This window comes from Coniosporium apollinis (genome assembly GCF_000281105.1).
Source record: "Coniosporium apollinis CBS 100218 chromosome Unknown supercont1.48, whole genome shotgun sequence".
Taxonomy (NCBI): Eukaryota; Fungi; Ascomycota; class Dothideomycetes; genus Coniosporium; species Coniosporium apollinis.
In genome coordinates this window covers 90,549-103,119 of record NW_006913310.1, presented here as the reverse complement: position 1 = coordinate 103,119, position 12,571 = coordinate 90,549, and the positions used below count along the sequence as shown (strand labels likewise).

Below are 12,571 nucleotides of genomic sequence, written 5' to 3'. Positions count from 1 at the left end.
TCTCACGAGATGGTTGTTGCCTTCTCCAGCTACTCTCTACCTAGGTAGCTTCCACCGATCTCACACAGCCCTTGGTATGGTGGGGGTGAGGGCAGGATCGATCTCGGAGCAAGCTTCAAAGCTTGGCCTGCACGACTGCGAGACCAATTGCCCGATTGGCACCGAAAAACGCTCTTGCGTTCAATCGAGGCGCCAGGCAAGCCCGCCAGCCGTCATCATGCCGCCGAGCTTGAGATTGCCCCTCTGTTTAGATCTTTCCTAGTGAGTTTTTTCGCTGTGCTGTGCGTGTCAAATGACCTGCCGGTCGCTGTCTTTAAGCTCTGCAATTTCCACTGTCCTTTGACTGAGCCTGTTCCCTTACGTTCCTTTACCGTTTCCGAGTCTCGGTAGAAAGAAGAACAGGTCTACAGAAGTATACCTGTAGTTTTCAGCAGAGCTTTTTCCGAAGCCCCCTCCCCAACACTCCCGCCAAAATGTCGTCCCTCCTCAAAAAATTCTACCACGACAAAGTGATGCAAGTCGTCCTCTTCTCCAGCACAGCAATCGCCCTCTACGGCTACGACCAGGGCATGATGTCCCTCATCAACACCAACACGGACTACCTCTCCACGATGGGCATCCCGGAGTCCTCCCCCCTCGTCGGCTTAATCGTCTCTGTCTACTATCTCGGCTGCGCTGTTGGGGCTGTAATCTTCCAGTGGGCCGGCGACAAGTACGGCCGCAAGCCCGCCATCTTTGTGTGCCTGGCGACGGCCAGCTTGGGGAACCTGATCATGTTTATCGCGGGGCTGGGATACTCCAGCGGGGCGCTGGGCGTCATGTTCGTTGGGAGGATCGTTATGGGGATAGGCGTCGGAGGCGTCGACGCCGTGATTCCGGTCTACAGCTCCGAGCTGAGCGAAGACGAGGCGCGCGGAAAGGCGCTGGCGCAGGAGTTCCAGAGCAACATCTTCGGGCTCAACATGGCGTTTGCGATCAACCTGGGCATCACTGTGGCGCTGGGCAAGGCGAACCAGTGGGCGTGGCGGGTGCCGATTCTCTGCATGCAGGTGTATCCCGTGCTGCTGCTGCTGTTCATACAGAGGCTGCCGGAGAGCCCGCGCTGGTTCGTGTTCAATGAGGATAGGGAGGCTGCGCAGAAGAGTCTGGAGGCTATCTATGGCGAGGATGAGGGGAAGAAGAAGTGCGAGGAGCTGGTCCAGAGCCATGATAAGGAGGCGGATCAGAAGGTGAGCTACAGGGACATGTTCACGCCTAGCCACCAGCAGTTCCACCCTACTATGATCACGATCATGGGACAGGTCAACCAGGCCCTGACGGGCTACGGGGCGGTGTCGGTCTACGGCCCGCAGATCTTCGAGGTAAGCCCCCCCCTTTCCACCCGCACCTAGGAGTCTTCAACACAGCAAGCTGACAAGGTGGCCTGGACACAGCTCCTCGGTTTCCCCGTCCGCACCTCCGAATATCTAACCCAAGGCAACTACGTCTCCTACCTGCTCCTCATGACCTTCGCCTGGATCCTCATCGACGCGGTAGGGCGACGCGCCCTCCTCGTCTGGAACTCACTCATCCTAACCGTCTGCTTCGCCCTACTCGCCCTCCTCGGCGGCCTCGCCTTCAACGCAGACAACCTCGGCATCTCGAACCTCGCGCCCGCCATCCCGGGCATCATCGCGCTCTACCTCGCGACCGGCGCCTTCGGCATCGGCTGGCTGGCGACCGTGTGGCTGATACCGACGGAGATCTTCCCCACCACCGCACGCGCGCAGGGGACCGCCGTCAGCGTCATAATCTGGGGCCTGGCGAACTTCGCGGTAACGCTGCTCACGCCCATCCTGTTCAACAACCTCGAGTACTTCCTCTTCGCGGCGTTCGCGGTCACGAATCTGTTCGCGGGCGCGTGGACGTGGCTCTATCAGCCTGAGACGGGGGGCAGGAGCTTCGAGGAGAACCAGGAGTTCTTTGAGAAGGCGAAGGAGGTCGGGAGCTGGAGGGTGAGCAGGGTTGCGGGAGGGAAGTTCTTGAAGATGCCGTATGGAGACGAGGACGCGGAGAGGACGCCGTTGTTGAGGAGGGTGAGGGATCAGGCGTCTGTGTAGTGGGTGGGGAGTGCTGCGCGGGGCGTTTCGAGTGATAGAGTAGATGATAGAGGCTACAGGCCTTGCACGGGACTTGTACGCGGATGTAGTGGGCCAGCAGGTGTTTTTGATAGATGTGTGAAAGATGTGTGTTGCGCTCAGATAGATAATGGAACATAGGCTCGACTGCCTGGTTCCTCAATGTAAGGAGATCGAGGTTTAGGGGAAATGCAAGATGATCGCCGTTAGGGGAATTTGCTGCCATCCAGGCCTACTGCTCCGTATTGATGGATGGAGCGGCACAGCCCTATGGGGAGCGGTTGGTGAAGCTGCTGTCCAACGGTGGCGCATTGCTCAAGCTTCGAAATACTCTCTGGGGCCTAGCCTTCCATTTTGAAGCATCCTGCTCGTAGCCTTTCACAGAATGGGTTCTGTATGCTGAGTATCGTTTTCGGTTTGAGGCGCATCAAAGCTCTCCACAAGATCAGCAACGACAAGCGAGCCGCACAGTCGGCAGATTGCCGCCGAGCCGATCCATCACCGCTTCAACTTCAGTACATTGGACAGCATTAGCCCCAGCTACCTACCTACCTGCCTCCACGCCATACATATCCCAAGGTACAGACATCGCTCCATTGAGTTTCAGCGCATGCTTCCGCTGCTGCTGAAGTATGTCGAATCCCCGCTGACCGAGCTACGACTTGCCAGCAGGTCACGCTAGCCGTCCGACCTCACCTCTTCCGCAAACATGGATACGGAAAAGCTGAAGAAGATGCAGCAGTCGGTGCGCATTGGTGAGTTCGGCCCTTCCTGCTAGAATCGGGACCTCTTGCTTGGGCAGTGGCAGCACCGCATCCGACGGGGAGACTGAAGTAGCTATGCTAACATCAACTCTTTCGAACAGGGTAAGCAAGCTTCCGTCCACCGCTCCGCGTCATCGGGCGACCGCGCTTCAGACCCTCGAGCCGTTCGCACATACCATTGAGATGTTCTAGGAGCATTGGCTGTACGGACACACGGCTAACCAGCGATTCTGCAAACACACAGAGGCAAAGGCACGCCGCGAAGAAAGGTCAAGAAGGTGCACAAGAGCGCCGGCACGGACGACAAGAAGCTGCAGACCGCGCTGAAGAAGCTGAACGTGCAGCCGATCCAGGCGATTGAGGAGGTGAACATGTTCAAGGCGGACGGCAACGTCATCCACTTCTCGGCACCGAAGGGTATGTTCATGGCCTCCCCCCATCAGTTAGCCCGACACACGTTCCCTATCCATACTACAAGCGACGCGTAACTGGCCCGAGTCGCGGCACAGCTGCACAACAAGAGTGCGAGGGAGCCAACGCTAACGCAAGCACCCCCTCACAGTCCACGCAGCCGTGCCCGCCAACACCTTCGCCATCTACGGCAACGGCGAAGACAAAGAGCTGACGGAGCTCGTGCCCGGCATCCTGAACCAGTTGGGCCCCGACTCGCTAGCCTCGCTGCGCAAGCTGGCCGAGAGCTACCAGAGCATGCAAAAGGACAAGGGCGAGGGCGAGTCCAAGGACGACGACGATGACGACATCCCCGACCTGGTTGCGGGCGAGAGCTTCGAGAACAAGAACGAGGTTGAGTAGGAGGGCTACTCTCTATGGAGCCTTCGCTGGGCTGGAGACGGCTGAAGTTGAGGGCCATCTGTTTGTCACGTGATGCGTGTTGAAAAATAGTCAGGCCCTGGCCACAAAACTTTGTACCTACTATCAGCGGTTCTACAGCGGTTGTACATGGAGCCGGCGGCGTTGCTGCTCGTCGGGTTCTGCATGCCTCTCTCACATCCCCGTTTCCTGTCTGCGCTTGACCTTGCATGAAGATATCAGACATTATAAACTACATACAGTGAACGGGCAGTCTAGCTGAAAGGATATACAAGCCCACGCCAGAATCTCAAAGAGTAACAAACCAATCACAAACTGGCTATTTTCCCAGAAAACCATGCAAAACAACAATCCGCACACGATTATGCCGACTCCAGGATTTATGCCGTCGTCCTCAACAACTTTCGTCTCATTCCCGCTGCCTCAGCCTCATAAAAGACTCAACTCCACACTCACAAACCGCATCCACGTCCCCCTGCACGTCGAACCCAACCCTAGGCATCAACAGGCGTCCACTTATGCACCGCATCCTTCTTCCACTTGGTCCCCATCTGAATACTCGGCGCGGCGCCCGTCAAGTAATCCCGTCCCTTGATCGCCCAAACCATGGTGCTCGGCAGCTTCCAGCCGAACACAGCCCCAACGCCCACGCTCCGCCCGACAGGCACCAGCTGCGTCTCCTTGAGGTTCGGCTTGTACGCGCGGTCCTTGCCGGTCGGCATCCCGTTGTTCTTCTCGCCGTCGACCGCCGCGTGCAGGTCGCGTGAGATGTTCGTCATGAGCACGGGGACGGCGTCGTAGATGTCCATGACGCCGCCGCGGGTGTAGGTCCCGACGTCGCCGAGGCAGTAGACACGCGGGCCGGCCTCATCGACCCTCAGCGTGCTCGGGTTCGTCTTCACGTAGCCCTTGTCGTTCTTGAGGCTCGCGGGCAGGAACTCGGTGTTCGGCTCCACGCCCGTGGCGGGGATGAAGACGTCCACGACGCGCGTCTCCCCGTTGGAGAGTACCACCGACGTCTTGCCGTCGGCGGTCGGCGTCGCGGATTCCATCTTGACGTCGTAGACGACGTCGACGCCCACTTTGTTCAGGTAGCCTTCCGCCGTCTTGGCCAGCGCGGGCCGCAGCGCAGCCAAGAGCCGCGACCCGCCTGCCACGAGCGTGATGGTGGCGTGCGCTTTTGGCGGCCGCTTGGCCGCGAACCCGGCGCGCCCGTTCAGCTGCTCGCCGATCTCGCCGGCCGTCTCGACGCCCGCGGGGCCACCGCCGGCGATGAGCACCGTCTTTGCGCGGGGGAGGCGGGTCTGCAGGTCCGCGATGGCGTCCTTGGCGACTCTGGTCGTCGTGTGCGTGCTGAGTGCTTTGGAAGGGGTGCGTGTCCCCGTCGCGATGACAAGGGCATAGTAGGCCAGCTGCCGCGCCTGGTCGTGCTGCTCGGCGCCGTCTTCGGTGCAGGGGACCACTGTGACGGTGCGCGCGGAGGTGTCGAGCGAGGTCGCGGTGCCCTGGATGAAGGTGAAGCGCTCGGAGCCGTACTGCGTGAAGCCGTCCGTGATCGGGTAGAAGGAGCGCGAGATGGGGAGCAGGTCGTTGGAGACGACCACGCGGGGGGCGCCGATCCGCCAGTAGAAGGAGTCGGAGGGGTTGATTAGGTATACGTGGTAGGGGCCTGAGGAGGCCGGAAGCGAGGGCAGGATGTGCTTGAGGAAGTAGTGGGCGACACTGAGGCCGGAGAAGGAGGCGCCCAGTATTACGATGTTTTTGGTGGTGGAGTCTGCCATGGTGGTGGTGGTGGTGTTGAGGGAATATGGATGAAGGAGCAGAGAGAGCAAGTTCGGGGTATCAGAAGAAGTGAAGATGAAGGAAAAGCCAACGGCAGACGGTAGGAGATTGTTATTATTGAAGAGGGTCCCTGGTGGTTGGGTGAGCGGCCAAAGATAGACAAGCTTTAAGCGTGGCCCGTGTGGGGATTCCGAGATGCAGCTTGCAAGGCTGTACGGAGGAAATACTCTGGTTTATAGCTACAGCTGCCACCAAGCTTACAGAAGAAGTCTTTTGAAAGAGAAGCAACGAGCGTGTGTAAGCAGCCTATTACGCACGCAGTGGCAGATGAAGCTACAGCGCTGCTGAGAAATTGGAAGTTCAACGGGCGTAAATGGAGTCTCTTTCGGGTGAGAGCTTTGACACCGGGAGTCGCGTTTGGCGTCGCACGAGCCGTGAAGCCAAGTCGGAGAGCCGCAGCTCGTCCCGGCTGACAAAAGTCGCATCGCTGCCGGGAGAGCGGCCATCCGGAGCCGACCGTCTCTTCGCGCAGAGTACGAGTAAGCATCGTGCAAGTGTGCGGCCGTTTGATACCCCTCAGCCTCCACTTCCTCCGAGATGACACGAGGCATTCAATGGGCGCTGTACAGACTGGAGCGTCCGGCAGGGAAGCAAAGTGCAGCATCACTCCGCCTCAAGTGCCAGTTCACAGCCGACTTTCGCAGAGCCCGCCGACATGGCTGTGTCAACGGCATGCACTTTTCTTCTAGACTTTTGCTCCGTGACCACGTGTGTACCGACAGCAGCTATCAACCCAGTACCTAATCACTGCCGGTGTGGCATGCTACTCTGCCCGTCGGACTGCAACATTGAGCTGAGCATCACCAGATCAATCGTATCTGTTCATATCTGACGGAAAAGCTGCTCTGCTGTCTGGCGCATATCTCAAACCAACCCACGTTTTGGTGGTCTGTATCTTGTAAATGTTCTATAAATGCCAAAAAGTGCGATAGTTCCTGTCGGGGTATTTCGTCGTTTCTCCGATATTAGAGGATGTATTGCTTTCAATGGCCGACACGTCCGACTCTCCAGCATCAGGCATAGGGCTTTTCCCACTCCAAATCCACAGAGAAAACATCTCCCCCTACAAGTGCCGGATAGCTACAGAAGATTTCAGGCAGCTATTGACCAAGGGGTCGCCTCAACTGTCCCCCAGCCTCATCTCGTACGCAACAAGCAAAGAACGTCGGAGCCGGTCTCAGAAAACGCAACATACCTGCTGCATGCTCCGAACATAGCCTACAAGGACAATCGGAGCCGGCGGAGGCATGTTCTAATTCTCTCCGTTGCAGACACGAACCACGAACCAGTCATGGAACACACTGCTCTTGGTTACCTCCAGCGGGTACGGATGCCGGCGCTGGCCATCAGGAACAGGGGAAAGGGCTCTGTGAGACCGGTCTGCGACCACCTTGGATTAGGCTGTGCGAAACTTGTCGTGAAAGATGTGGTGAGTCGGCGCGATAGTTCTACTACAGTGCGTATTCCGTTGCCAGGGGAAGCGGCAGCATCCTTCTGCATCTACAAGGCTGCTGGCAGTACTGGCCTGAGTTGACGGAAGCGTACACGGCTGGCGTCCCATTGAGGAGGAGGCTGAAAAGGTTGGAGCTTGTTCCTTTTCAGCGTTGCTGAATTGACTGCGTGACTGACCACCCCCTATCAACACATTGATGGAATTCCTAGGGGTTGACGTATGTTGACATGTTTATGGTTACAGAGATTGCGGCCGTCCGGTACTGTTCTCAGCAGCTGGTGGTCCTTGACACAATCCCTCGTTCCCGAGGACAGAGAACTTCTCTGTAAGGAACGGATAATATATCAGAGAATGCATGGCCGGCGTCAGAGTCTATACGAATAAACGGGTAAACACATTGCGTCGGCACGCGTAATCACTGGATGTAGAAGTAATCACAAGCCCTGGTAGCTCTAGAGAACGCTTCTTTGTTCCAGCCATGGTACTGACTTGCTTAGATCCTGAAAGCTTAGGAGAACCGAGTAATAGTAAACTCATTGGACCCGGCATATGAGATATCCAAGATGCATTTCGATCAGCTTACATGTGCAACCCAGGAAATTAGGATTCCTCACAAACTCTACAGGTACTGAACCGCGAGGCAAACAACGAGAGGTGGGGACCAAGGCGGCCGGCACCAGACACTCGTCAGTCTCAACATAGGTTCCCCAACCCAGATTGGAGGCTTAAGGAGGACTCAGACAGTCTGAACGAGGAGTATGCAACAGCGCAGAAGAGCGAAATCGTATCTTTATTCTTGTAGTCTCGCAGTGAGAAAGACTTATACATGCCTAGCTTTTGTCTCGGACAGTAGTACATTATTGACTCGAGTTCCATTAGATGAGCCTTTATGTCTCGTCTGATGCTTACAATACATCCTCACGAATGGAGCGTGAGGTTCTCAAAACTCCCAGCACCGAACTGGCCGGAGATATTTTTCCTTAGGCCCGAAGTTCCTGCGGCCGGCGACCTCGGCCAACGTCGGGCTGATGTCCCCTCCATCGAAAGCTCTGTGACGCCGCAGGCTCTGCAGCTGTCCTCCCAAACAGCCCAAACGATTTTTTCCACCGCGTACGGACGTCCCTCTTTCTCTCTTGAAGCTCGATTGCTGTTTCGGGGAGCCATTGGCAACTCACACTGACCATGTCGGCCCTCAGTCGAAATCTATACAGCAGCGCATCCAGGGCAATTGTTCGGCAAAGAGCAAGCATCTGCAGGTCTTCTGCGAGTAAAACTCTCCGCCCACTTGCTGCAACAGCCTCGCGGATACCGCTCTCCCAACGAGCTACTACTACCCGCTGCTTCTCTACCACAATGCCTACCAAGAGCGACAATGCTACCGCCGTGCCCGCACCGGCGAAGGAGTATGATCATGAGATTGTGGATATGGCAAAATATGTCCACCACTACAATATCGACTCTGACGTTGCCGTAAGTTATACCACACCCGTCCTAAACCATCTGAGGGCTAACTGAGCGCTTTAAAGTACGACACCGCCCGCTGGGTCTTCCTAGACACGCTCGGCTGCGGCCTTAAAGCCCTCGAATTCCCGCAGTGCACGAAGCTGCTCGGCCCCGTCGTCGAGGGCACTACTGTCCCCAACGGCACCAAAGTCCCCGGCACATCCTACCAGCTCGACCCCATCAACGGCGCCTTCAACATCGGCGCCATGATCCGGTGGCTCGACTTCAACGATTGCTGGCTCGCCGCTGAGTGGGGCCATCCGTCAGACAACCTGGGCGCGATCCTCGCCGTTGCGGACTGGATATCGCGGACGAACCGTGCGGGCGGCAACCTGGGCAACGGCAAGGTGCTGAAGGTGCGGGATGTGCTGGAGGCCATGATCAAGGCGCACGAGATTCAGGGCTGCTTGGCGCTGGAGAACTCGTTCAACAAGGTCGGCCTCGATCACGTCGTGCTGGTCAAAGTCGCCTCGACGGCTGTGGTTGCCAAGATGCTCGGCCTCTCCGAAGGCCAGACCAGGGATGCTATCTCCCAGGCGTGGGTTGATGGCCAGGCTATGCGGACGTACAGGCATTCGCCCAATACCATGTCAAGGAAGTCGTGGGCTGCGGGCGATGCTTGCCAGATGGCTGTCAACCTTTGCTTGAAGGTTATGAGGGGCGAGGGTGGTATGGCTACGGTGCTTTCGGCACCAACCTGGGGTTTCTACGACGTGAATTTCCACGGCCAGCCCTTCAGGTTCCAGCGGGACTATGGCAGCTATGTTATGGAGAACGTCCTGTTCAAGGTCTCATACCCGGGTAGGTACACCGAATTGCTTGTGAGATCCCGACCAGTATGGCTAACCGCTTCTCCTTTGCAGCCGAATTCCACTCCCAGACCGCCATCGAGGCCGCGCAACGTCTTAACAAGAAACTCAAAGACATGGGCAAGACAGCCGAAGACATCGAAACCGTCACCAACCGCACCCACGAAGCCTGCATCCGCATCATCGACAAGCAGCTCAAGCCCATGGACAACTTCGCCGACCGCGATCACTGCGTCCAGGTCAGCCCCCTCCTCTACCAACCACAGACTGTACCGCAGCTGCTAACATTTCTCCATCACAGTACATGGTCGCGACCATGTTCGTCTTCGACCGCCTCGAAGCAACCGACTACACCGACGGCAGCGAGGCCGCAACCTCTGAGCTCGTCGAGTCGCTCCGCAAGCGCATCTCCTGCGTCGAAGACCCGCAGTTCACCAAGGACTACCACGACCCGTCCAAGCGCACCATCGCGAACGCGCTGACCGTGCGTCTGCGGGACGGTACCACGCTCGAGGAGGAGGTCGTCGAGGCCCCGCTCGGGCACAAGTGGAGGCGGGACGAGGCGAAGCCGCAGATCCTGGAGAAGTACAGACGGCATCTGGGACCGCATTTCGAGGGCAGCAGGGTCGAGGAGTTGGTCGAGTTGGGGCAGGATCGGAAGAAGTTGGAGGGCATGGATGTGGACGAGTATGTGGATTTGTACGTGAAGAACTGATGGGGGAGCCAAACGTGTATAGAGGGGTAGAACAGCGCGATTGTTTATATTCCTTGTTGTGCGGCAAGCCAGGCACATATGAAAACATCCATGCTTGCCTGGTGAATAGTGTTGCCGAAGAGTACTGCAGGTGTTAAGGGAGCAGGTCCCCGGCGGGGCCTCGTGGTGATGGCTACTCTTGGAACAAGCGGCCGTCAGGTATACCAGTAGAAGTGCTCAGCTGCAATATTCAGGATGAAGCTGAGAAAAGACCACTTTTCTTCCAAAAAAAACACTGGGCCGTCACGGGGTGCGGCGGAAGGCGTCTGTATAAAAGAAATTCGAAGCAGAGCTGCTTTGAAAAGTGTCTAGCCAGTCGTAGGTTTACCCGCGCGATACTGACGAGTTTGAGCCTCGCGTCGTTGTAGGTCTAGTGTTAACAGTCAGATGGACAGAAACCCAGGACATGGCGAGCAAATGGGGGACCGAAGCAGCAAAGATTCACTTTCCGGTGCCCCTTTGGTTTCTCGGTCGGACTGGAGGTGGAGGGATTTGGAGTAGTCGGAGGATAGGAGGACGAAGGTCTCCCTCGAGGCTGACGAATCTGAACATAGAGCCCTTTCGCATTGAATGGAACTTACGCGGAATAGACATGGTTCGAAGCCTTGACTTGCAAGGTTGCATGCAGTGAGGTAGCCAGTATGACGGCGTCGTGCTTGACCGTCCTGCTGAGAGATTTGCCTGAGGTAATCGGAAGGAAACAGGTCGAAGGCGAAAGGCAAAGAGCACCAAGGTCAAAGCAATGATGAAGGCCTCACCGGACCAGCTTTGGTCGGGGATGCAAGGATACAAGGCAAACTGAACTTCTCGGGCTCATACTCAGCTTTTTGTATGAACATGTCATATTGTCAAACGCGTGCTCTTACGCTCATCAGTTCATGAGGAAATTACGAAGAGCTCTTCATAGGAATCCTTTCTGCCAACCACTACTTTGAGGATAAGAAGCTAAAGACCACACATTGAGAGTTGTGTGAAGATGTTACATCTCACGGAAGCGTCTTCCACAGACATTTGAAGCCCGCAAAGCATGCTGGTAACGAACAGAATGACAGTCGCGCAGCCAGCTGTGGCAGTCCTAAGCTTCCATGCTTCTTTCTGTCACGCTAGGCCAAGCTTCGGCATGCTTGAGACCGGTGGATTAACGAATCTAGGAAACAACCGGTTCGAAGGTGCACAGGACAACAGAGCACGATCGGTGATCTCCAAGGACAGAGTTCCTCTCTGAACACCTCGCACAGAAGCTGCCCGGACGTTTCCTAGCCCGGGCAGCCGCTACAACGGTTCTACGACCGCGGCGCCGTAGTACCGTTGAAAGTCGACCACATTCGGGAAGAGTTGCCGCACTCGACAAGGTGCATTGTACGCAATGTGCCGACAGCCGCCTCGGTCGTCGAAAGAGGCTGCTGCGTGAACGGCAGACTGCATCTGGCGTAACCGAACGGTTATTGTGTGACCATCTCACCGGCGCCGGTTCCAGTCGGTAGATGGCCTGCATCAACGTCGGCGGCAACAGGCAGCTTCAAGGTGACCTGGGGAAACTTAGAGGCGTCATAGCGAAATCAGCTACCACGCCGGGTAGTGCAGGAGTAGGACTTGAGCCATTCAGCGGACGCGGTATCAAAGGTACTCGCGGAATCCATTGACTTACGAGCTTGGACAAGCAATCGAGGGTAAGGATAACAGGTTTCAAAGTTCTCCCACACGGAACGCAAAAGAAGCGTCGAAAGCGTATGGGACTATCCTTGCACAGTCCGGAGGATAACCCATCGTCAATGGCTCCTCAATGAGGTCTGACTACTGCTCCAGAGATGCATGCAGCAACCACAAGAGAGGCTCAACATTGCAGCAGGAAATTGAGAGCTCCACGTTGGAAAAACGATGGCAGAGAAAGGAGCGCAGAACGTGGTCAATCAAATTATAGTAGCACGATTAGGTCCGTGACAATATGGACCCAACCCTTGGCCATTGGTGAGGGGCACGCAAGTCGTCAGTATCACCGCTTTCAAGGACACGCTTGTTAGCTCGACCTTCGACCTTCGACCTGGCGTCAGGTACAGAGCTTTTCGGTATCTAGTGTAGCAGCGATGGGCCCACGGAGGTGCATTGGCGCATTGAGGTCGGTGCTGGCTGTTGAACCGCTGCAGATAACGTATCGCCACGGTGGTCGCTGAACTCGCAAACGTGTTCAAGGCGCGATATGGAAAGCAAGCGATCTGCATCCACCCATGGATCAGGGGTGTAACTAGTCGAAATTAAAAATACACATCCCCTTCAGCCTGCATCCCGCGCCCTCGCCGCTTTTGCAGGCCGATCGGTGGCTTCTTAGCGCGTTCCGCATCTCAAGCTAATCTCACCTCAACCGAAGGCGAGCCACAGTTCCCCTGACCTTGAAAACTAGTCAGGACAGAGAAACATGCTCTCTAAACGCACAAATGGCAGCAATCGCGTTTGCCGAGGGGAACCTCATAGTCATGTCAAGCAGCCCACAAGCGACGACT

The 12,571-nt window shown here is 56.6% G+C and overlaps 4 protein-coding genes across 4 annotated transcripts; 3 read left to right on the top strand and 1 right to left on the bottom strand.

The window, feature by feature from the left end:
- Nucleotides 1–473: 473 nt before the first annotated feature.
- W97_08038 (uncharacterized protein) lies at nt 474–2,099 on the top strand (the record flags this gene model as incomplete). Its single annotated transcript, XM_007785907.1, has 2 exons — nt 474–1,361; nt 1,434–2,099. 2 exons carry the CDS (start codon nt 474–476, stop codon nt 2,097–2,099), a joined length of 1,554 nt encoding a protein of 517 aa, XP_007784097.1.
- Nucleotides 2,100–2,826: 727 nt separating this feature from the next.
- Nucleotides 2,827–3,694, top strand: W97_08037 (nascent polypeptide-associated complex subunit beta; the record flags this gene model as incomplete). The annotated part of the gene is made up of 3 exons (XM_007785906.1): nt 2,827–2,872; nt 3,107–3,298; nt 3,444–3,694. The coding sequence occupies 3 exons, from the start codon at nt 2,827–2,829 to the stop codon at nt 3,692–3,694; spliced, it is 489 nt and encodes a 162-aa protein (XP_007784096.1).
- A 512-nt stretch (nt 3,695–4,206) lies between these two features.
- On the bottom strand, nt 4,207–5,493 carry W97_08036 (uncharacterized protein; the record flags this gene model as incomplete). The annotated part of the gene is made up of 1 exon (XM_007785905.1): nt 4,207–5,493. One exon carries the CDS (start codon nt 5,491–5,493, stop codon nt 4,207–4,209), a length of 1,287 nt encoding a protein of 428 aa, XP_007784095.1.
- A 2,867-nt stretch (nt 5,494–8,360) lies between these two features.
- On the top strand, nt 8,361–10,034 carry W97_08035 (2-methylcitrate dehydratase; the record flags this gene model as incomplete). The annotated part of the gene is made up of 4 exons (XM_007785904.1): nt 8,361–8,477; nt 8,534–9,311; nt 9,374–9,558; nt 9,621–10,034. The coding sequence occupies 4 exons, from the start codon at nt 8,361–8,363 to the stop codon at nt 10,032–10,034; spliced, it is 1,494 nt and encodes a 497-aa protein (XP_007784094.1).
- Between the last annotated feature and the right edge of the window lie 2,537 nt (nt 10,035–12,571).